General features: G+C 31.2%; 1 protein-coding gene and 2 non-coding genes across 5 annotated transcripts in view; 1 reads left to right on the top strand and 2 right to left on the bottom strand.

The window, feature by feature from the left end:
* Positions 1–24,662, top strand: part of LOC126759688 (ras-related protein Ral-a) — a 53,369-nt gene that overhangs the window by 5,823 nt on the left and 22,884 nt on the right. For all 3 annotated transcript variants that reach the window (XM_050474706.1, XM_050474705.1, XM_050474703.1), the window contains exons 2-3: positions 23,991–24,315; positions 24,394–24,554. In XM_050474706.1, the coding sequence (XP_050330663.1) occupies positions 24,163–24,315; positions 24,394–24,554 (314 nt within the window). In that variant the 5' untranslated portion in view covers positions 23,991–24,162. The remainder of the gene's footprint in view (positions 1–23,990; positions 24,316–24,393; positions 24,555–24,662) is intronic.
* On the bottom strand, positions 6,901–6,973 carry Trnar-ucg (transfer RNA arginine (anticodon UCG)). The gene has a single exon. It is a non-coding gene; the product is annotated as a tRNA-Arg (tRNA).
* On the bottom strand, positions 8,033–8,105 carry Trnar-ucg (transfer RNA arginine (anticodon UCG)). Its single transcript has one exon. It is a non-coding gene; the product is annotated as a tRNA-Arg (tRNA).

Genomic DNA, 24,662 nt, shown 5'->3' with positions numbered 1-24,662 from the left:
AAATTACTAGAATTGTATATTTTCCCAAGTTTTTGCTCTTATTTCGCGAATTGTTACGCGTACTTACTCGTTTATTGACGTCATCGGCTGAAATTTATAACGCATTACACGCTTTATTTATACACTGTGAGTCAAATGTAAACATACAAAAAACATTAAAAATCATTTTAGTTTCTCTTCAAAGTTAAAAGCAAAACAAAAAAGAAGCCGAAAATGCTCGGAATAGATTTTTTTTCACCACCATATTATTTGTTAAAGTCATAAATTTTAATTTTCCTGGAATTTTTAATGGTACACATATTCCAAGTTGACCACAACATACCATATGCTTTTGTTTTGGGTGTGCGGTTGGTTTTCGTCTATAGTGGCATTAATTTTTTAGTTGCAGTCTTTTTCTTCTTTCGTCACATTTTTTTCTTGAAACACTGAACATACTAGTAATGAATAATGAATAATTAATTTTTAAGCTTGTTTTATCTTTTTGTGAGTACTGTCCTTGTAAACATTCAGACTTGGTCCAAGGAGTTAATAATTGAATTTTGGAGACTTAAAAATCACAATCTAATAACAATTTTTTAAAGACTCTCGTTAGAAAAACTTGTAGATAATTTGTGTATAAATGGCATGAATAAGGGATAATGCAATAACTAAACTAACGCGATTTTCGTTATATAATGCCAAGCACAAAGTACGTTTTAGAATATCATTCGCTCGAGTCTAATAAAATACGTGAGAAGCACACAAACCATATACATATGTATGTATGTACATACATAACATTGAAGTTTGGGGAACACCTGTTATTTAGTCATACAGGTTTTTGTGTTTGCGTTTGATTGTTTTTTTTTTGTTTAATTGTTTTTTTTTTTGGTTTAATTACTATTTTTTCCTCTAAACCATGAATCATTCTTATCATATGATGCAAGTAAATAAAGTAGGGTGAGTCATATGCACAAAAGTAAATAAATTCCAACACTTAACTCATAATCTCATTGTCTATAATTATCAAACATCAAATGGATAGCCATCAAATAAATTGATTTACTTGCTTGGCGCACTTGTTGTTTGTTTAGCTCGTTATCATTTAATTGCTGTAGTTTTATTTGTTATTTAACAAATACAGGGCGATCAAAAGCAGTAAAAGCTGCATTTATTTATACAATGGAATTTTATTGCTTAAGTAGTTTTATTGAATAAAATTTCAGTCAATATTACAATAGTAAGGCAATTATAGAAGATCAATAGTGATAAAATACAGGATAGTCGTATTAGAATGCAATTTATTGCAAGTGTCATGACTGCCCTGCTATTTTTTCCTCCCTCGTCTTTTTAAAAGAATTAATCAAGCTTTTGCTCGAACGAAAAACTTCCATATGTTTGAAAATACAATTTATATATTTTTTGCTGTTGTCGTTGCGCTTGTGGTATCGTATGATTTGGCGGAATTTCCCACCTGTCCAATGCAGGACCTTCTGTCAGTCAGTTGCCAAAATGTACCGTGATTTTTGAAGAACTTGAGTCACCTTATATAAATATAGTAATTTCGGAGTAGAAAGATTTTATGAGTGCTCAGAACAAAGATGCTTAATTAATAAACAATTGTTTTCTGTGGTTAGCTATGGTCCAGTATTGTGTTAAAGTATACTAGTTCAATCATAAATACTTTTAAATGGGTTTGAGTTAATTTTATTTTTGGGTTCTCTAATATACATACATACATATAAGTAAGTATGTCAAATAAAAACTAAAATTAAAATTTTGGACACGGAAAAAGCAATATAACTTTCTGTGCCATTATTATGCAAACTATAATTAATCTTTTGTGAAGCAAAAATGTTTGAAGCCATAAATTTGTATAACTATTAGAAACCCCATACAAAGAAAATAAGTACCAAAGAACTATTAATTTTAAAAATAAATGCTGCGATAAAAACAAAAGAAGATCACAAAACCCGTTAAACGTGGTTTTTTCGAAGCTTAAACCGACACAGTGTTCGAATTTCGCTATTTTTCGATGTTTAATTTTTTCTCTTTTTCGTTGTGCTTTTTTTCTGAAAAACACAGTGGTATTAAAATAATAATTAATTGTGCGTTTTAAATCAGCACGAAGCGACGTAGAAGTCAATGCCTCAACCACCAAAGCTGTGAGTAGTATGCCTATTGTTGTCGCCCTTTGATTCCAACCACCGATTCCACGCATACATTGTTGTAGCTTTCTTCTTCTTTATCTTTCTTCTTGTTTTCATTATCTTTTGCTTTAATTATTCGGAAATAGCTGCGTATTTAACTTAAAGAAAATTTTAAATAAGAATTGTTTAGGCGAACCTACCACGAAGCGCGTCATCTGACTGCTAACAGTAAATCAAAGTAAAGAAAAAAGTAGTAGCGTGTAATCTGCAGAAGATTGAGCACCTGACGCAACGATGCAGTGATGCACGCCGTCGCCACAAAGTTGAAGAAACACACCTGAATGGCTATGAGCACCCCTGGAGGCATCATTATTTACACGCAACGAGAAATGGGTTGCCAGAGACACACACGCAAGAAAACTAAAAATAAACAAATTGGCAACTAAACTGCTGCTTAGTCAAAAACTAATAAGAATGATGACTCTCTCCCTAGATTTTAATTAAACCTGCCGCGCTTACTGCGCAATTTCGCGCTGGGTCAAACTGTCATACAAACATGCACATGTATACATACATATATGTATATACATATGTTCATGTTTACATCAGTCAACCATCAGTGAAATGATGACAACCGTTGCTGACAGCTCGTTTCTGCCCCGCTTGCAACTTAGTCGGCCGCTGCCACCCATTCGGCTTCAGTTAGCCGCTGTTTTTGTGTTTAATGAAGGCAAAGACACAACACCAAATGGGGCGGGCAAGCTAATTTGTTCCCGTATGCTTCTTGTGTTTTTGGTTTTTCCCACTTGAAAGTTCTCTTTCTAAACCTTTAGCCTAATTTCTTAAGTCACTATAAGTTTGTGCTGACTCTGCAAGCAGTACAGTGATAGGATTCTTAATGGAAACAGTTGGCATTGCTAGAAAAGTGGATTTAATCTATGTACATAAACGGACTTCGTGGTCACTATAGTTTAGAGATGGACAATAAGACTGTGAAGAGCCTAGGTTTCAGACGAAGACACAGCGAAAATTTCTACTCTGAGGCTTACCGAAAAGTCATCGAAATTAGGAACCCTCGACTTTCCCAACAAAATCCAGGCGCACACTACTAATGCAGACCTCTTCCTCTTTATTTACAACAGCGTCCCAGTCGTTCTTCCTTTTCGCTGTTTGGCGCCAATTGGAGAATCCAAGCGAAGCCAAGTCCTTCTTCACCTGGTCCCTTCAACGGAGTGTAGGTCTTCCTCTTCCTCTGCTTCCCCCGGTTACTGCGTTGATTACTTCCAGAGCTGGAGTGCTTTCGTCCATTTGGGCGACGTGACCCAGCTAGCGTAGCCGCTGTCTTATAATTCGCTGAACTATGTCAATGTCATCGTATATCTCATACAGCTCATCGTCCATGCCTCTGCACCATATAGCAGGACGGGAATAATGATTAACTTATAGAGTTTGGTCTATGTTCGTCGAGAGAGGACTTTACTTCTCAATTGCCTACTCAGTCCGAAAGAGCACCTGTTGGTAAGACTTATTCTGCGTTGGTTTTCGAGTTTGACATTGTTGTTGGTGTTAATACTGGTTCCAAGATAGACAAAATAATGTGACATGGGAGCGAGTGCGAAGATTTTGTCTTGCTCTTGTTCACTGCCAGACCCATTTGTTTCGCTTCCTTATCTAGTCTGGAGAAAGCAGAACTAACTCAGCGGGTTTTGAGGCCAATGATATCAATATAATCGGCGTACGCAAGTAGCTGTACCCTCTTATAGAAGATTGTACCTGCTCTTCGTAAAACGCGCCATGCCGTTCCATACGTCAGACCCAGTTGTGTGTGTGGCGCAGAATCGACTCTCCACGGTCTTCTTGTACACTCTCAGCTACGGGAGCTATATTTTCTTCATTACGAGTTGGACGTGGTCTATTCGTTTGAATATTATCGAATAATGAATGCTGGGTCTATAGATGGGTAATGGTGTTTCGAACATAAATTTTCGTAATAAAGTTGAATAATTTTTAAAAGGTGTTCAGGCGTAAGTCTTTCCATGATGAAATGCCAAACAATACTGAACAAAAATAACATGGCAGCTTGACACGACTCACGCATAAAATTGAAAAAGTACCAATACTTAGAGCACCCGTTAGTATATCAATCAGCTACGATATGCTCTGAGTTATATCCATGAGATCCATTCCTTATTTAAGACGAATAAATTTTGGGATGGTTCTATATTTTCGCGCGTCACTGTGGCACCCAACCACCTGTAAAGGCTAACAAACATACATAAATACATGATAGTAAGAAAATGGCTAATACCTGCTCTTGCCTATACATATATTTTATATACATACATACATATGTATGTATGGTTTGTATATTTACAATCATTATTATTATGCCTGGGAAATTTTTTACGCTTTTCGCGTTTGCATTGTGCACTTTTTATTGTTGTAGTACCTTATATGCATGGCATATACCCGCACTCGATTTGAAGCTAGGCTTTTGCCTTTGCCTGTGCGGAGCGACGAGTTGTCTTGAGCTCAAATTAGCGGTAAATAACAATCAAGCACTGTTATTATGTTTTCGCTTTGCCATGGCTTAGTTTAAGTTACCACGTTTTTGCAGTTGTTCCCTACGGCTTGTTGTTGCTATTGCTGTTTCTGGTAATTTGTTAAAACTACACCACTACAAAGCAAGCGCTCGCTGGCATTAGTGCCGCCGCTCTCAATTTAGGGGACCTGGAGCGCGCTTGGCTGAAGCTCTGCTTTAAAGCGAAATCATATAAAGTCGCTCATAGCTGCCACATAGCGACATAGAAACATAGATAATGCAAAGATAAGTATTTGCGTTTGCAGAAAATACTCGTGTGCGCATAAATAATATTTATTATGATTTTAAACCTATATTTTTACATTTTGCTTGTTAAACTGCTTGGAACTTAATTTCATAAATTTCACAAATTAAGAGCATAACAGCAATTTTTATTATAATTTATGACCTTAATACTTGCTAATGATAATTTCAAATGCTGACAATTATTTTAATATTATTAAGGCCTAAAAAAGCGCTTCACTGACGACTTTTGTATACAGACTTTTTTTTTACATATTCGCAAATTTTTTGTGAAAAATTCAAATAACTCAGATTTTAGGATTTTTGATAATGATCTCTGATGATCTATCGGTTGCGTCCAATTTTCGATGACTCGTTCGAGCATTTCGACTGGTAACTGGCGAACGACACGCGTGATGTTTTGCTTCAAGGCCTGAATCGAAGCGAGATGTTCGCATACACCCTACACGAAAAAGTCTAAAAGTGTGATATCACATGATTTTGGTGGGCAATCGACGAGCTCAAAATGGACTGTTACGTTCTCACCGGCGTCAAGAAATATGAGCCGATGATTTCACCGGTTCACAAACGACATCAATCCGTTTATTTCTGGATGAAATGGAAGCTCTTGGATCTCTTCAAGTTGTCCTTCGTCCCAAATGTGACAATTTTGTTTGTTTACAAATATACACATTGTGTCAGAAATGGGCCTCATCGCTGAATAAAATTTGGCTCTAAAACATCTGATCTTCTTGGAACTTTTCAAGAGCACATAAAGCGAAGCGATTGAAAAAAGGACCTCTACTTGGATCACCCGTTATATAAAAATTTTCTTGAAAATTTTGTGCAAACTTACCTTATTATGTCTCTAACATACTATGTTTTTTATTTAAAAAAAATTCCCTTACACTGACCTAATATCGAAAAAAACCCAATTTTTCTCTGGTCTTTCAAAAATTTAAAATTATTTTTTAGAGTGTAATAACTTTTTTTTTTTAATTATCTACGCTGGCCTATTAGTCATGAAACCGCAACTGCCTAAAAAAATATTTTTTCTGCAACTCTTTTTGATTGTTTCGAAAATTTTAATTTGGCGATACAACTACAAGAGTAGTTCCCGACGTAGATAACACTATTACAAAATATCTCTAAATATGTCAGGTAAACCGATCAAATAGCACCTGAGAAATCGTCGGTATCGTTCGGCTTCGAGAAAATTGCGTTCCAATTCCGGCCAAATCAGTTTGGATGCCGGGTCCGCAAAAAACGTATTCTCGGAAAAAATTTATATTTTGAAAATCCTATAGTATACATATTCTTAAATATTTAAAATTTATAAATATGAAAAAATAGATATTTTTTTTATTTCTGGACTAGATTACCCCCTTAATACTCAATCTCCGACTAGAATATCCTCTTTCTTCTCAATCTCCAAAAAATAGCGTATGTAAACAATATTTGGCACAAGAGCGCCTATTCGAGAACTTTACTTGAGTGATAATATTTTTGAATTCTGGGACTACCTACAGAAAAGTACTCCAGGACCCATTATTTTGAGATACTCACAACTTGGCTGTTTAATTTTGAGTCAATCAATGACTTTTTGGAAATGCAATGTTGGATCATGGACATCTGATGGATTGCCTTAGCCCCAAACATGTCTATTTCAACGACTACTATCAAGCACATTTATGATACGCTATTTTAGTGTGAGTCGATTTATATCTAGAATTTACCGAATATTGTTTTATTGGTTTCAAAACATGTCTTACCAACTTCATGTAAAAATTAATCAATTTGTCGCCAACACAATTTCTTAATACAGTTGTTACTTCAAATATATTACTATTTAGAATTTATAAGTGTTTTGAACATGATACAGATTTTTAATTTAAATTCATTGTAATGAAAATAAAAGTTCAAAAAATAAGTGAAACTTTTCAGCTACGACCGTGACAGGACTCGAACCTGCAATCTTCGGATCCGAAGTCCGACGCCTTATCCATTAGGCCACACGGTCACTGTGCAATATTCTAAAGCCCTTTTTACTTTTTATCAGTGCTTAGAAGCTGCGCAGATAAGAGATTATGTAGCAACAAATCCTCATTATTGTTTTAGTAAAATTTATGGATTAACATGTTTTAGAGGTGCAAATATATAAATTTATGTAATGATAATTGATAATTCCAGATATGGAAACAGATAATATTAAAAGATTACAAACCACAGAATTAAAATTTTAAAAATTATTTATGATCAAAAAATATGCACTTAACATATGAGAAACTAATTTATGAAATAAGAATTATTTTCGAAAAACGCAAAAATTTTAGAAAATACAATGGAAAAATATTAATTCTGCTTATTATACATAAATGCGAATTCATGATATAATAGTAACAAATATTTGTACGTACAGTATAAAATATTTTTATAGTGGCAGCGTGTATATAATCTAAAAAATATAAATATGATTTATAAAATTTTATAATTATATAATATAAATAAAAAATTTATAAAGTAAAATAATAAAATATTAAAATTAATAAATAAAAAATGGATAAAATGAACAAAATAATAAAAAATATTAAAACATATAATAAAAGGAAAATAAAATAAAAAAAATTAAAAACAAAATACAAGAAAAAATTTTAAAAATATAACAATAATAAAAAATAATAAAGTAAAATTAATAAATATAATAAAATAAATTGTACAATAAAATGAAATAAATTAAAAAATATAAAAATGAAAAAAAAAATACAAAAATTAAAATAAAATAAAAAAATAAAAAATAAATAAAAAAATAAAAAATAAATAAAAAAAATAATAAAAAAAAAATTAAATTAAAAAAAATAAAAAAAAAATTAAAAAAATAAAATAAATTAAATAAAAAAAAAGTAAATAAAAAATAAATAAAAAAAATTAAGTAAATAAAAAAATTAAGTAAATAAAAAAATTAAGTAAATAAAAAAATTAAGTAAATAAAAAAATTAAGTAAATAAAAAAATTAAGTAAATAAAAAAATTAAGTAAATAAAAAATTGAAATAAAGTAGCAGCAAAAAAAATTTTATTCGTCGACCGTGACAGGACTCGAACCTGCAATCTTCGGATCCGAAGTCCGACGCCTTATCCATTAGGCCACACGGTCGTTGTGCTTTGATTCGCACAATGTCTCACTTAACTACGGTGTGAGCGTGCGCATAACGTGTCTGATTCTAACAAGAACAAATTCCAAAGATTTTACTTTACTGCCGTCTCTCGTTTCACACATTCGTCATCTCATGGTCGCATTGGTAAATTATATTTGTTTTCCCAAAAAACAACAATAACAACGGCAGTTTTTTTTAGTTAGAACACAGGTGTTTCTTTTTTAAATTTATTTGTTGATTTTGTGTGGCAATAAATAAATGTTGATGATTAAAGTAAATTTATTATGCGATAACGAATTAGTCAAAGGAAATTTAAAAAAATCTTAATAGGCGATTAGGTATTTATTCATGTCTTTTTTCAATTATTTGTTGAATTATTGAATTTGAAATAAGTACTGTGATTTGTCATGGGATAAGGTCACTGTTGAATATGCTTAAATATGTATGTACATATATTCTATGTATGTATATTTTAGTAAAATTTGCTATTGAAGGGTATGCGGTCAAAATACAAAACAAACAAGTTATAGTAATATAAACAAACATTAATGCTAGATAAATATTTTATTTTTATTTTTAAAAAAATACAGTGTGCGACATATGTGGACAATTAATGTAAATTTAATTTAGATATTTTTGCTTTTGTTTTGTCGTAAAAATTAAACAAAATTTTTATAAAATACCATATATGAAAAACTCCAAAAATTTTCACAAAAAGCACGAAATTTAAATTTATGCCCAATATTTGGTTGCGTATCTTTTATTTGATATTTTTTTTTCAATAAGTTAATTTACAATTCTGTTTAATTTTTTTACAATTTTTGGAAAATTTACATGAACTAATACCATACAAATGTTTCAATAAAACATTTGCCTATGAGAAATATTTTTATGATATTTATGTTTATATGATGAATTTATCGGTATACCGACAAGTTTGTTTGTTTCATTTTTATAACCGATTTAGCTTTAGTTTTTCGCCAGAAAAAAGTATTTGCCACTGTATGTATGTACATATGTAAGTATTTAATTTTAACTATTTTGCAATAAAGCCTATTTACCGTTATTAAAGTGAGTTTGTGGAAATTTTTTCAAATATACATATGTATGTATGTATAGCATAAATATTTTATGATTTCCTTTAGTTTAAAATTTTTCCAAAAAATATAAAAAATTGTTTAAATTTTATTGGATAATAATTTTTTTAAGTTTTATTTAGTAATAATTAATTTTATTTGAATTTTTTTTTCTTTTATTATTTAGTTTAATTTTTCACTTTTGTTTTATTGTTTTTATTTTATATTAAAAAAAAAAAATTTTAAGCATTTTATTTTTATTTTTATTTTACTCTATTTTTCTTATGTTTATTTTTATTTTTACTTATTTTTTCATTATTCAATAATACATAATTCCCGCTGGAATGAAAGAATTAACTTTTGAAGTGGATTTAGTGTTGCTACTGTACGAATATCCGAGATACATTCATTGCATACATAAATACATATGTATGTATGTACATATGTATGTACATACATATGTATATTTTTGAATTTATATGCCAATGTGATAAAAAAAAGTTTCTTTCCGGTAAAACTTATACCCTTCCACGAAAATATTACCATATACATACATATGTATGTATGTATGTATGTATGTATGTATGTAGTATGTCTGTGCATATTATAATATTTGTGAATACATATTTTTATTGCTTTATATCGCAAACTAAGCGCAGCGCCGGTTTTTGTTATCATTGCAGCGTCACTTGCAATTATGCGTGACCAACTTTCTAAGTGTTATTTTATTACTCGAATGATTGCACATTAATATATGTATGTATGTATGTACATACATATGTACATGTGGGTGCACATACAGGTACATATTATAGGTATTTTTATTTTATCTATTTTTTTGCAACTACTCCAAAGTACCGTTGCTTTAACTATGCTTTTAACTTTTTATGCGCCTTTTGCCTCAGACTTGTTTTAATAATCTTATTTTTTCTTTTTATACCCTTGCAACATGTTGCTACAAAATATAATAGTTTTGTTCAGCTAACGGTTTTGCGTATCACCTAAAACTAAGCGAGATAGATATAGGGTTATATACATATGTATGTATATATGTATAAATAATCAGGATGAAGAGACGAGCTGAAATTCGGGTGACTGTCTGTGTGTTCAATATGTGGACCCCAGAGCCTATAATTGACCTTTTTAACGAAAATATCGGTCAATGTGTGAGAAAAATTATTGAAATTTAGAGATAATCCTTTCCTGACCAATACTACAAATGGGCTCAATAGGGTCAATACTTTCCTTAGCCCCCATATACCTAATATAAATATTTTCGAACATCCAGGTGACTTTATACCGTATATATTGGCCAATATGTGAGCTCACTTTATAAAATTGAGTAGCGTGTTTTCCTAATAACGGTGCATTTTTGTGCTTACAATGAACAAATTTCTTATATGTAACTAACAGGTCTTAATACCTGAAAGTATTACCCCGGCTTTATTCCCTTCAAGTTGCAAGAGTATGAAATGTTCGGTTATACCCGAATTTAACCCTTCCTTACATGTTTTATTTTATTTCATTTTATGTTTGTTTAATTGCTGCACGTTTTCGCATGCAGCATTTCTTATTGCTTACTCGCTGGTTTTCTTCTTGCTGCAATCATGTTTAGTTCCATTTGCTTGGTCTCGCCAATTTTTTGTTGTTGTGTTTTTTGCATTCTTTGTTTTGCTAGTATTGTTTTAATTTACACATGAACTCATTTTCGCTTTAAGATTAGCAGTAATTTTTATCTCAGACAGTTCGTGGGTGATTTTTCCCCTTTTGTTTATTTGCTTTTCTTATTGTTGTAGAGCAATTGTTGCTTCTCCATTTTAGCGCTGTGTGCTGCGAATTTGTAATGGAATTTTGCTACAATTAGTTGGGGATTTTACTATGTAGCTTATAACGCACACACATTCATAGAAATATTCATACATTTGATACAGTGAAAATTTGTTGGAAGGTGGTTGAAATCAATAAGATGTCTTCATAGCAAAAATAAATAAAATAATCAGAATACATTTAACTAAATTTTCGTACATTTTTATTTAAGGAAATGGAAAATAATCCCTTAACTATCTAATTTTTAATTACTAACAGACTTTAGATGAATAAAATGCGCTCCAATACATCTTCAAAGAAAGCATGATGAGATAGAGAGCGAGAGATAGTATTTCAATTCCTTTCTCCTTAGTATCAGACTAAAATTCAAAGTTAGGTTAGTTTTTTAAGTGATCGATATACATATGTGCTTATAAAAATTGTCTACAAAACAAAAATAATAAAAAATGTATGCTTAATGTCTTAATTTTTTTTTTTAATATTTTTAAATTTTCTATAATTTTTTTTAGTTTTTTAAGTATACATACATTTGTATACATAAAAATAGTGTATAAAACAAAAATAATTTAATTTCTTAATTTTTTTTTAATTTTTTAAATTTTCCTATAATTTTATTTTTATTTTTTAAATTTTCCTATAAATTTTTTTTTTAATTTTTTAAATTTTTCTTAATTTGTTAACAATCTTTTTTTTAATTTTCTAATTATTTTTTATTTTTTTTTTTTTTTTTTTTTTTATTTTTTTTTTTTTATTTTTTTTTTTTTTATTTTTTTTTTTTTTTTTTAATTTTTTTTAATTTTCTATTAAATTTTTTTTTAAGTTTTCTATTTTATATTATTTTTTTTAATTTTTATTGTTTTTTAATTTGTTTTTGTTAATTTTCTTCGAAATTACTTATTTTTTTATTTTTTTCCAATTTTTCTGAAATGTTTCAAACTTATATAGTCTTTATCTACCATTTGGCATTGAATATAATTTTTTTCAAAATATTTTAATTTTGATTATTGCAACAATGTGTTAGGTTAGTTTTGCAGGCTCTAGATTCTCCTAACCTCTCTTCAACAATTCAACATGCATTTTTATGGCAATAAATTATTGTAAATAATATCAATGTGTTTTAGTGACTAATTATGTTAAAAAACTAGATTTCGTATTAATGATGAAAATTTATTAAAAATTTATTACTGTTTTCAAAAATGCTTCGATTTGTAAAAAAAAACTTGTGAAAATTTTTGAAAGTCGAACAATAAATTTAAATTGAATATCTGGACCATCCTCATATATATATTTTTATTTGTATAATTTGTTAAAATCAAAACAATTTTTGTTTAAATATTGAATAAAAACAAATTAAAATTAAATTTTTGGACTACCCTGTGATGTATATTTTTGTTTTTATAATTGCACATCTGTTAATGCTATACAATTTGACATTTCGCAGCGTTCTCCCACCGAATTACTAAATATTTTGTATTTTAGCTTTGTCATACCAGCAGTTGGCAACTGAGAAGCTGAGCTGATACCAGCGCCACCAGACAATTGGGTGTTGATACTGTCAACACTGGCAGTTTTTTCATCAAATGTATATTACATACACACATATGTATGTACATATGTATTTGAGTTAGCTAAAATTGTGACTGCCTTCATGCTTGTTTGTTTGTGTATTTGCCTGCTGTCCCAGTTCAACAATGTAGGGCCACCCCAACTATTTGTTACTCATACGCAGCGTATGATAATCGCGCCTTAGCATTTTATTTACACAGTTGGCCGGTAGTTGTTGTTGGTGGTGGGTATTTTAATGGAAATGTCTTTTGTTTTATGTAAATTTTTTTTTATTTTTTTTTTTTTTATATTTTTTTTAAGTTTACAGTTTTCAAACTGTTTACGTTTTCGCTGTTTTGCATAGTTTCTTTTGCCTTTTGTATTTCGTAGTCATTTGATGGCGTTTGTTTGATGTGCCTCTTGCTTTTGATGATATGGTGACAAAACGCGGTAGAATATCGCGATCCGGCGACTGACATACCCACATACATACATATGTATGTATGTACATGCATATGTATATTAGTTTCAGATCTCCTCTCTATGCCGTGTGTGTTGAAATTGATGCCGTTTTGTGGGTGTTCAAATGAATGGTTTTATTTTTGTTTTTGCTATTTACAAGTGCGCTATGGTTTCTATCGCTCATTTGGTGGATGATGAAGTGACTTTGTTGTTTTATTTAGCAGACGAACATACTTTGTGAGTAAAAAATAATGGAATTTTAGTTCTAATTTCAATTTCAATTGTATTTGTAAACGATTTTCAATGCCGTCACTCACTATTTACATATGTACATACATATTACAAACAATACAGCTATTGTTACGAACTTTTTTTATCGCAAACAAAAAGTTTTAGAATTAATTTAAATATCTCATGCTACTATTATATATATGCAGTCATCTGAAACCATTTTATATGCAATATATACATACATATGTATGTGTTTATAGTATATGAGTATAAGCTGAACAAGCACCTCTTTTGCGACATCTAACATACTCGGCGTCTTTTTCCTTCGTCTTGAGGTTCAGTTCTATTGGTACGAGTCGAACAAAACAATAACCAAAATGATTGAGTCGATCCATGAGTGATGTTGAGTTCCTCTGCTATCTCTCTGATGTCAACACGCCGATTTTCAAACACTCTTACTGTAATCTTTTCGATATTATTGTTATTAACAGCGCTGGATGGTCGACTCGCATGAGGAAAGTTTTCGTTGAATGGACGACCTTCCCTGAATGCTTTTTGCCACTCCAATACTCTTCTACAAGATAAAGTAGATTTCGTAAAATACTTCTGTGATGCCATTAGAAACACAAACTACAAAGCGAACTCATTGTTGATATTTATTTACAATGCGAAAAATTGACACACCCTCTGGTAAAATTCGCAGCACAAAGTTTTGTGCTAAAAAATCAAAAACTTATTGATTCGATTTGCATGCGGATTAAATGGACTTCTTCTTCGTCATTGGCGCTTACGCGGTTCTTCTTTTTCGCTGCTTGGAGATTCCAAGCGAAGTCAGGTACTTCTCCATATGGTCTTTTCAACGGCATCTTTCTCTTCCTATGCTTCCCCGGCGGATACTATATCGAATACTCTCAGAGCTGAAGTCGTTTCGTCCATTCGGACGACATGACCTCGCCAGCGTAGCCGATGTCTTTTAATTCAATGTCGTCGTATATCTCATACAGCTCATCGTTCCATCGAATGCGATATTCGCCGTGGCCAATGGGCAAAGGGCCATAAATCTTCCGCAGAACCTTTCTCTCGAAAACTCGTAACGTCGACTCATCAGATGTCATCGTCCATGCTTCTGCATCAGGACGGGTATAATGAGTGCCTTTTAGAGTTTGTTTTTTGTTCGTCAAAAGAGGACTTTACTTCTTAATTGCCTACTTTGAAACCTCGTTTGGTATCGAACCGCTCGATCCTGACGAAGCTTTTGGTGTAGCTGAACATCAGTTTACACAGCACCATTAGTTATGCGGAGAGACCAAATTCAGAAATAGCGGCATAAAGACAGCTCCTTTTCATGCTGTCAAAAGCAGCTTTGAAATCGACGAAGAGGTATTGTGCGTCGATTCTCTTTACAAGCGCCTTTCGCGCTTGGTGAATATCTGATCGAATCGGTTCGGTCGGTCTTCTGGTGTTATGCTTTGCCATTCAGCAGACTGGAGCAGTATTCCTTCCATAATTTTAGTATGCTCTGGGCATCAGTTACTCGATCACCTCTGGTCGCCGAATCTTTTCTTAGAATTTTTAGATTACGTACTTAATTTTTTCCATTCTAGCACACTATCGATACGAGTTAATCTAAATTAATTATATATATTTGAAGATCGTCGTACAACCCGAACGAAGTTTGCTAATTTATTTAGGAAAGATTTTAGCTCTCTATAGCAAGAGTTGTTCTGATTCCATACTGGAAAGAAAGGTCAAACATTTTGCTGTTTAGAGAGTTAAAATATTCAAGATGAATATACACTGGAAAATCTCCTTGGAACGCAGGCAAAATGGTTTTTACTAAAAATAAATACGGATTTCGGTTTTTCATGCAGAGTTGACCTCTCTGGCAGTGACCCTGAAATTTCTACAGTGTACATATACTTGAAGCACCGTTGATGCCTAAATTTTTTATTTAAACTTAAGAACAATAAACAAGAAAACTTATATGTATACAAACGTAGAAAGTCATAATATGTTCTGACGAGTATACAATTAGATATTTTATTTATGTAGATTTTAGTTACCCAGCACTACTTCAAACTATACTCTATGGTTAACTTTTTTCTAACATAAATACCTCTAGCTCGTCTAGCTTTTTTTTTAAAGTGCACATAGTCTGGTATTGTTCTGTTCATGATCCATGTGATTGTTTACTTTTTCAATTCATTGCCAATATTCTATTATAATAGAATTGTGGCCAGCGCTTACCTAATCGTTTACCTTTTTTGTTAGTCGGCGCTTCTAGAGATGTTCGTGTTGAAAACATCTCTGATTTCACAGCTTTTGCTTGTTTTTGCTTTATTTGTCGCGCTAACATAAGATATTTATTTCTATGTCATATTTACTTACTGAGCAACCGCAAAAACCATATTCGGCATTAGATACACTACTAAGTTATTTAAGGTGCGAATCATTGGCAAACGGCATTCGGTTAATTATGCCAAAAGAATATGGAGTAAATACTCTGAAAGGTGAAACTTGTATTTGGTACAAGGGTAGTTGGATTAGGCGGTGAGTTTTTGACCTTATTTTAATATCTATGGGTTTTCTTCGTAAATGTTTTTTTTTTAACCAAGAAGTAGTGATTTGTTATTGCTTAAAAAATTTTTTTTTTGTAAGAAATCATGCCAGAAAAGAAAGTGGGGCTTGATAAATCCATTTATAACTCTAAATCAACAATTTAAATGATTTGGAAGTGGTGTAAAATGCATTACACGATATTTATGTAAATCGACTTAAAAGACCACTTACATATGTATGTATGTACATATGCACACATACATCCTACATACATAGTCCGTATAAACTCACGATTATTAAAAAATTATGTTTAATTAAAATTAAAAAGAAATATCAAAAAATTAAAAAACAAATAATAAAAAAATTAAAAGAAAAATTAAAAAAAAAAATTAAAAAAAAAAATTAAAAAAAAAAATAAAAAAAAATCATTTTTATTTTAATTACAAAAAAAATATAATATTCTACAAAAATTAAAAAAAATTAGGTACAATATAAAAATAAAAAACATTAAAAATTAAACGTATGTAAGTTTTTTTAATATAAAAAATTAAACATAATTTTTAAAAAATTAAAAAAAATATATTAGTTTGTCAAAAAAGTCTTGCGGTATTTTCGCTAGTTGGCGCTGAAAGCGCGTAGTTCTAGTTTTATTCGTCGCATCGGGTCATGCTATTCCTTTTTGGAAAGCTCATTTCACGCGCTAACACGAGTTTGATTGATTGTCGTTTCTTTTAAGTCGTTCGTGAGTTATAGCGTCGCAAACATGGAGCAAAATAAAGAGAAAATACGACATATTTTACAGTACTACTACGATAAAGGCAAAAATGCATCTCAAGCCGCCAATAAAATTTGTACAGTTTATGGACCCGATACAGTTTCCATTTCCACCGCACAACGATGGTTTCAACGTTTTCGTTCTGGTATAGAGGTGGTCGAAGATGCGCCTCGCTCCGGAAGGCCTGTCGTCGAAAATTGCGATAAAATCGCTGAATTGGTCGAAAGAGACCGGCATAGTAGCAGCCGTAGCAGCGGTCAAGAGCTGGGCATGAGTCATTAGAAATTCATTTCTATTTCAATAAAAAAAATTCAATAAAAGTACAAATTATGAAAGCATTAGAAACAATAGAAATGTTAATAATAATTTTAACTAAAAAAATTAAACATAATTTTTGGATTGTTTCTAATTTTTTTATAATTTTTAATTTTTTTTAATTATTCTTTTTAATTATTTTTGTTTAATTTTTTTTATTTTTATATTGTTATTTGTCTTTAATTTGTCCATATTTTAATTTTTCTCTTATTATTATTTTTTTTAATTTTTCTAGTATTATTTTGTTTCTCGTTTTTCTTCAAAGAAGAAGTACGAGAGAGAAGTGTTGCTTTTTTTAATTTTTTTCCAATAATTTTTTTTAATTTTTGCTCAATTTTTTTTTTTAAATTTTGGTATTATTATTTTTTTAATGTCTATAATTCTTTTTTTATTTTTTCTGTAATTTTGTTTTAATGGTTCTATTAATTTTCTGTTAATTTTTCTATTTTCTTTTTATAACTTTATTTGTTAATTCTGTTAATTTCATTTTTAACTTTCTATTAATTTTGTTTTTAGTTTGCATTTTAATTTTTCTTAATATATCTATTTTTTTCTTAATTTTTCTCTTATTTGTTTTTTTTTATTTTTCATAATTTTTCTATTATTTGTGTTTTTTTTAATGTTTTCTTAATTACCTTCGCAATTAATTTTTTTTTATTAATTTTTTTCCGATTTGAGATTGGTTTAACCTCAGCACCATCAAATTTTTTTTAAAGTGTTTCAAACCTACATACATACATATGTATGTATATAGTCTTTATCCCACCACTGTACTTGGCATTGAACAATTACAGTTTTCAAAATATTTTACTTTTGATTATTGCAACAATGTGTTCTATTCATTTATGTTCTCCACATGCTGACGTTATTTTGGAATTCTTGCGGTTGTTATTTGTTTTTGTTTTTCGCAGTGATTCATGTGATCATGGAGCTGTTTACAGGTGTTTTTCGTGTATATTTATACAAAATATGTACTATGTTGAGAAATGTTTATATTCAAGATGTCTGTTTAAAATATTGCTTTTTGATTGTTTTATGTTTACGAGTAAAACGCGCAGACGTCTATGTTCCTAAAATATCGGCTAAATTATACAAAGTCTCGACAGAAGTTCAGATACCCATAGCATTGTAGCATAAAGAATATACATACATATGTATGTATGTACAAAGCGAAAACAAAAATTTTTGAAAAAATTTTCAAAAAAATAGTCTTTTTTTAGCTTGACTCATCGAGACTCTAACTTTTATAAATTGCATTAAAAATATGTTTTCTGGACGTCTATAACTTAGATCTCGTAATTTATATGGAATTTCTGTTCTGTGAGTGACTTTTCAAGTTTAGAACCTGAATAAGATTGTATTATTTTAAATTTTAAGACTTCGGCAGTAGTTCGTAGCCTAGTTTGACCCAGAGGTTTCAACAGGTGCGTTGTCATGCTAAAAATTACTTTTCTCCTCACAATTTTTTTATGCAATCCGGCCACATTCGTACCACATTTCATTCAGCATTATAAAGAAGTGTAACTGTTTTGTCGTTCCTTAAGAAGTTTATGTAGATCTTACTTTTTGAATCTCATAAAGCGGTGGCCATCACATTTTCGGTCGATGGAAGAGTCTTTGCTTTCTTCAGAACAGGCTCACTGGGTTTCCTATTTCGACAGTTCCTTGGTGTGTGGTCTTTACTAGTAGATTCATGTTTTGTCAATGGTCACCAAACGATGGAAAAACTCCTTCAAATTGCATCTGGACATCGCTACATATTGTTGTGAAATGATCCTTTAGTTACGGATTGATAAAGCGCGGGATCCACCGCTCCCGATAGTTTATTCATGTTCTCATATTTCATGCAGGACATCTGACTTTTTGACATGCCTTCTGTCTCATCTACCCCACATAAATGTAATCTTCGGTCTGCTAATACTAGATCGTGGACAGTTGTCATATTATTCTTCGTGATAGCCGTTTTCGGGGTATCTGGACTTGTCAAAACTAATTTTTTGGCAGATTTTTTTTTGCTTGCTAATCGACAACCTAAAAAGTAAGTTTTTCGTGAGACTTTCATCAGAAACATCAAAGAATTTCTATTAATTAAATATTGAGATTATATGTATGTATGTATGTATGTTCCTCCATCAGCACAAGAGTTGGAAAAACATTTATGCAAACAATTAGCTATTTTTAGCAAAAAGAAGGAAAGTGATCGCAACAGCTTGTCAAATGGCTGACTGGAATCTGCTGCTGCCATAAACATACACACATATAAGTCTAAATAATAAAGAACAAGGGGGAATTATATGATATTAAAGCATAACTTTTACTACTGCTCCATATGTACATTTTAATTTTACGACTATTCTGCTTTATATGCATGCAAATGTTCTTTTCCATTTGCGGCGCTGCGGCAAATCCAAACTGGTCCATTAGCCAGCCGGCCGGTCGGTCGTGCGGCCACATGTGGCGGCTGCGCGCTCTCGTGCCAAATTAAATAAAAGCGCACACCAACACACACACACGCACATTTATACTTGGATCAATTGTGATGATACTGACTTTTGTTTACTTATATACATATGTACATACGTATGTTTGTGTGTATATCTGTATATAAAGTAAGTAATGTAAGACCCTGTTTGCAGCTGGTCTTTTTATGTAAGCGAAGAAAATGCATGAAAGCAGCTGAAGTCATGGTTAAAATAAAACAAATTTATTGGAAAATCATACAACAATGCATTTGTCCACATACATATGTACATACATACGCATTTTTATATGGGCTTGGCCCGTCTGCGTTCAAATCACCCTTTTGTATTGATTAGGTTTTATTGATTTGGTCATTGCACCCAGTTTTTGGGTGGAGCTCGATTCGTTAGTACGTACATAGATATGTCTGTGTATATGTAAGTATGGATGTATGTAAAAAATATTCGTATGCGCTATTTATTTGTCCTGTGCATGTTCGAAGCATTGGAAAAGTTATGTGAAATGTTCTTTATTTAAAAAAAAAAATTTTAAGTTAAAATTTAAGTTATTTTTATTTTTATTTTTCTTTTTCTTTATTTCTTTTTTTAATGTTTTAATATTTTATTATTTATTTTTTTTATTTCTGTTGTATTTTTTATACTTTATTTTATTTTTAATTTATTTTTTACATTTTTTGTGTTTTTTTCTTCTTGTCTATGTCTTTTAGTTTTATGTGAAATGTACTTTGATTTTATTAAATATTTTTTTAGTTTTATTTAATTTTTTTTTCTATTTTATTTTTGATTTTCTTTTTTTAATTTTTCTCTTTTTTATAATAATATAAAATTGTATAATTTTTTAAATTTTTTAATTTGTTTTTTAAATTTTTAGTGTTTTTTTCTTAACTTTTATATATACATAATTCTTTGATTTTCTTAATTTTTTGTAAATAATTTAATTTTCTTTCTTTTTTTCTAAACTATTTTTTTTATTTATTTTAATTTTTTTCTTTTAATATTTTATTTTCTACTATTTTATTTTTTCTTTTATTTTTAATTTATTTTTTTATTTATTATATTTTTTTATTAATATTAATTTTTAAATTTTTAATATACATATATGTATTTTTTAAATTTTTGTTTTTTCTTCATTTAAACATTATATATACATACATATGTACATATGTACATATAATGTATGTATGTCTTTTAATTTTGTGTGAAATGTTCTTTAATTTTCTTAAATATATATTTCTTAAATATTATTTAATTGTTTTCTTTTAATTTTTTATTTTTTACTATATTATTTTTGATTTTAATTTTTTTGCACTTTTTTTATTTTTATTTCTGTTGTATTTTTTAAATGTTATTTTATTTTTATTTGTTTTTTTTAATTTAATTTTTAATTTATATTTTTTTAATATTTTATGTTTTTTCTCCATTTTGATATTTTTATGTTTATTTTAATTTTTATACACATTTTTTAAATTTTCTATATTCGAAATTTCTCTCCACACCCAACTAATAGATTTACTCTTCAATTTGCCACACATTTTAATGCATAAAGGCATACTCATGTATACACATACATACATACATACAAGCGTCAATATTTATAATGTTAGCTGCCGTTATTTAATAACCGCATATCCACTTTCATTTCAGTTGCATTTGTCCCAAATTGGCTTGTTCACTTTTACGCTGAATATTTTTGTGCGAACGTGTCTGCATGTGTGTTCGTGTGTGTATGTAGCCTGTCATTTGGTGTGCACAAATGCCGGTGGACTTTCTCAATTTGGCATTGCTGACATTATTCCGATGGGTTGGCATTCCGGTCTGGTTACTTTTGGTTTTCGTATTATGCAATAAATGCTTGCTTTTCAGCACATAACTGTGGATTAGCGTAAAATGTTGCACTCAATTGCAGTTTTAATAGTTTGCACTTAACATGTAAATAAATAAATTTTTTGAACTTTGCGGATTAGTTTTTTATTTGGTTTGATTGAACATGAAATTTTTTTGAGAACCAAATGTGTCTCTTATTCTTTCTATGTTTGCCAGAATGGCTATAGTAATAGTATAAATAATAGTGTCGAGAAATTTGAAATTTTGACTACTGAAATCAGCGTTCTACGGCAAACAACCTTCGAAAAATATTTTATACTCAGTGATTTTCGTTTTTGAGTTCATAAGTTCCTGAATTATATGCTATAGTTCGAGTATTAAAAAGCAGATCTGAAAATTTTTAAAGTTTCAGAATTTATTTATCTGAAGCCGACAGCGACCGCTGCCGCAGCAATAAACTGGCTGTAAAATTATTGAATTGCTTCGAAATCAGCCAAATTATTAGAAGTTAAAATACAAGCTATTTCATAATAATTTATAAGGCCAGGGAATAATCGGCTGACATTGTTGGATACCACTCTGAACGCCTGCTTCTACACAAGGTCATTTCTAAGTAAACACTGCTTATTACTAAGAACAACATTGTTTATAAAATATAATCTCTATCTCCCTCGGTCATGTTTTAACTTCAGAATGACTATTACAAAGCCATTCCACTATTTTTAAATATTCTTATATTTTATAGCCGCCTCATAATGAATTATATTTTGATTTATAGAAATTTTAAATTAGAAATCATTGTACAACAGGATTACTAGCATAAACTTGGCACTAAAATCGTCGAAATCCAAACTTATCAAATTCTACCAGGCGACCATGAACGTCACTAAGCTCAAGCTCACCAAAACCCTTCTGTTGCACTTTCAGCGATTCCGTAGCTGTGATTTCCTTGGAAACATACATATGTATAATTTCGCATAGCTTATACGAGGGTGGTCTTTTATATTTCGGAATTAGCAAATATCAATAATCGAAAACCGCTTTATTATTTTTCAAAATATTCTCTATTAAGATCTATACACTTTTGTATGCATTTGAACCAATGGATCCATCATACCATCGATAAATACTGATCTTTGTTGGAGCTTTATCGCCAAAAATTGAATTAAGTTCGTCGATGTTCGGTTGCTGAGTTAATCCATATCAAAAGTTGTAAAAAATAATCGCGAAAATATGTTCGCGATTTAATTCCATTTTTTGGCCGAGATGAATATTTTTAGTTACTGTAAATAACAGTAGCGATCGTATGCCAAAACGTTCTGAGTATGTACATATAGTATATCATCAAAAATGTCAAACTATACGATAAAATTGTGAGTTGTCAGATTGCAACGGCGTTAAAAACATATCGGAATTCTGATTATTTAAATCAGTTATATATTCAGCCTTTAATTCTTAAAAAATAACCTAAAATATTTGTTTCGAAATAAATCTTATAGGATATGGATAGTAATTAGATGTCGAATATTTCGGGGTCCTATTGAACTTTCTATAGATATCATATAAATTCGATTTACTATGTATAAAGAGGTCTTAGTTTTTGAAGCATTTATGGGTTGAAAAAGGTCTGAAAACCCCATCAATTATATCAATTGGTTGTTGTTGTTGTAACGAGTACCTAATCGCATTAGGATGGTAAGGATTAGATAAGTTGTCGTCGACGTCATCCAACGGTAGGCCAACGAAACGTGCTGTTTCGACGGGGTCGGACCAAAGGGAGAACGGCGACAGATGAGTAAGGTTGGCAGGGCATGCAAAAAGGTGGCTAGTTATTTGATAAGTAGGAGTTTAAGCTGCTACAGTATCTAGAACGAAGCAGCACAAGCGTCACTTTCGTTTCTCCCGGCAACTCGAGCTCTTCGTAATGATTGGAGGTTTCCAATCCAACAACGCCATTCACTAAGAGGGAAGATGGTTAATGGCTTCACTGTGAATGGCGGTCAGTGCTTGTCGGAAGTTAGCTGGGTCCGAAGTCTGGTCGACGTATTGTTTGATGTCGTCGACGTAGGTGATGAATGACCGCTTGATGCTCCTGGGAGGCGATTCCGTTCCAAGCAGGCGACTGTAGAGATGATTTATGTGAAAGCATCCCAGCAGTAACTGTTTGGAGAGGAGTTCATTATGCTCCTTAACTGGGAGCATACGGGCCTAACTATGCAGGTGTTCGATGGGAGACATCAAGAGTCATCCTGTCGTAGCCCGGAGTGCAGTGTTCTGACAAGTCTGGAGCTTCCTCGTCTGTGTTTCACTGCATATTGTCAATTGGTCGATGTTAGAGCTTGTCTTTTCGAACTTAACCTCTATTTAAAAAGTTTATACTGGCACTAGCGCTATTAGTTAACTTATATACATGCAATAATCTTCAACGAGGTGAATACTCGTTTATTAAATATTTCATAAAAACGCTTGGCAATGAGGATATGGACGTCACATGCTGACATGTGGTTTTTACAGCTTCCTGCCCAGCAGGTCAGCTCAGATAGCTCACTGACGTTCATTTTTATGTCCAGCGATTATGAGAAAGCGGAACATCTCGAATGCAAGACAACAGAGAAAGTGCATGTTTTTGTAATGAACATTATTGTTGTCATTTAATAGGATTTTCACGCCAAATGCGAGAGTAATAAATACCTCTGTCGCATGCTTGTACAATGTACATACTTATGTATATACAATAAAAAAAATGTTGATGTCTTCCCGTCTAATAACATTACTTTTTTTTGCTTACAGTCAAATCAGGATATAAACTAACAAAAACTACTGTTACAAACTACACTCAGCTAAGAATACAGTTGCTGGCGCATAAATTAAAACAGCGGAAACACCGACCGGAAGTACGGCGTAAAGTCAAACACTTAACACAGCACAGCAACAGCGACAACAACAACAACAGTCAGACAAAATGAGTAAAAAACCGACAGTCGGACCCGCGCTCCACAAAGTGATAATGGTGGGCAGCGGTGGTGTCGGCAAATCGGCACTGACACTACAATTCATGTACGACGAATTCGTGGAGGACTACGAACCAACCAAAGCAGATAGTTATAGGAAAAAGGTGGGTGCAGTCGAAATATTTCCATTTCAGCAGAACAAGCAAAACAATTGAACATTTTGTGTATGTGTGTGTTTGCAGGTCGTTTTAGATGGCGAAGAAGTACAAATAGATATATTGGATACTGCCGGGCAGGAGGATTACGCCGCCATACGCGATAATTATTTTCGCAGCGGTGAGGGTTTCCTCTGTGTCTTCTCAATCACAGACGATGAAAGCTTCCAGGCAACACAAGAATTCAGGTGAGCAAAATTTACACACAAAACACATACTTACATACATCCATATATATGTACATATGTATTTGCATGTGTGCCATAAACATTTGACTATCAAAATTTGGCCAACAA

This window comes from Bactrocera neohumeralis, chromosome 5 (genome assembly GCF_024586455.1).
Source record: "Bactrocera neohumeralis isolate Rockhampton chromosome 5, APGP_CSIRO_Bneo_wtdbg2-racon-allhic-juicebox.fasta_v2, whole genome shotgun sequence".
Classification (NCBI taxonomy): domain Eukaryota; kingdom Metazoa; phylum Arthropoda; class Insecta; order Diptera; family Tephritidae; genus Bactrocera; species Bactrocera neohumeralis.
Note: the sequence above shows the minus strand (reverse complement) of the source record. Positions and strands in the feature narration are given on the sequence as shown.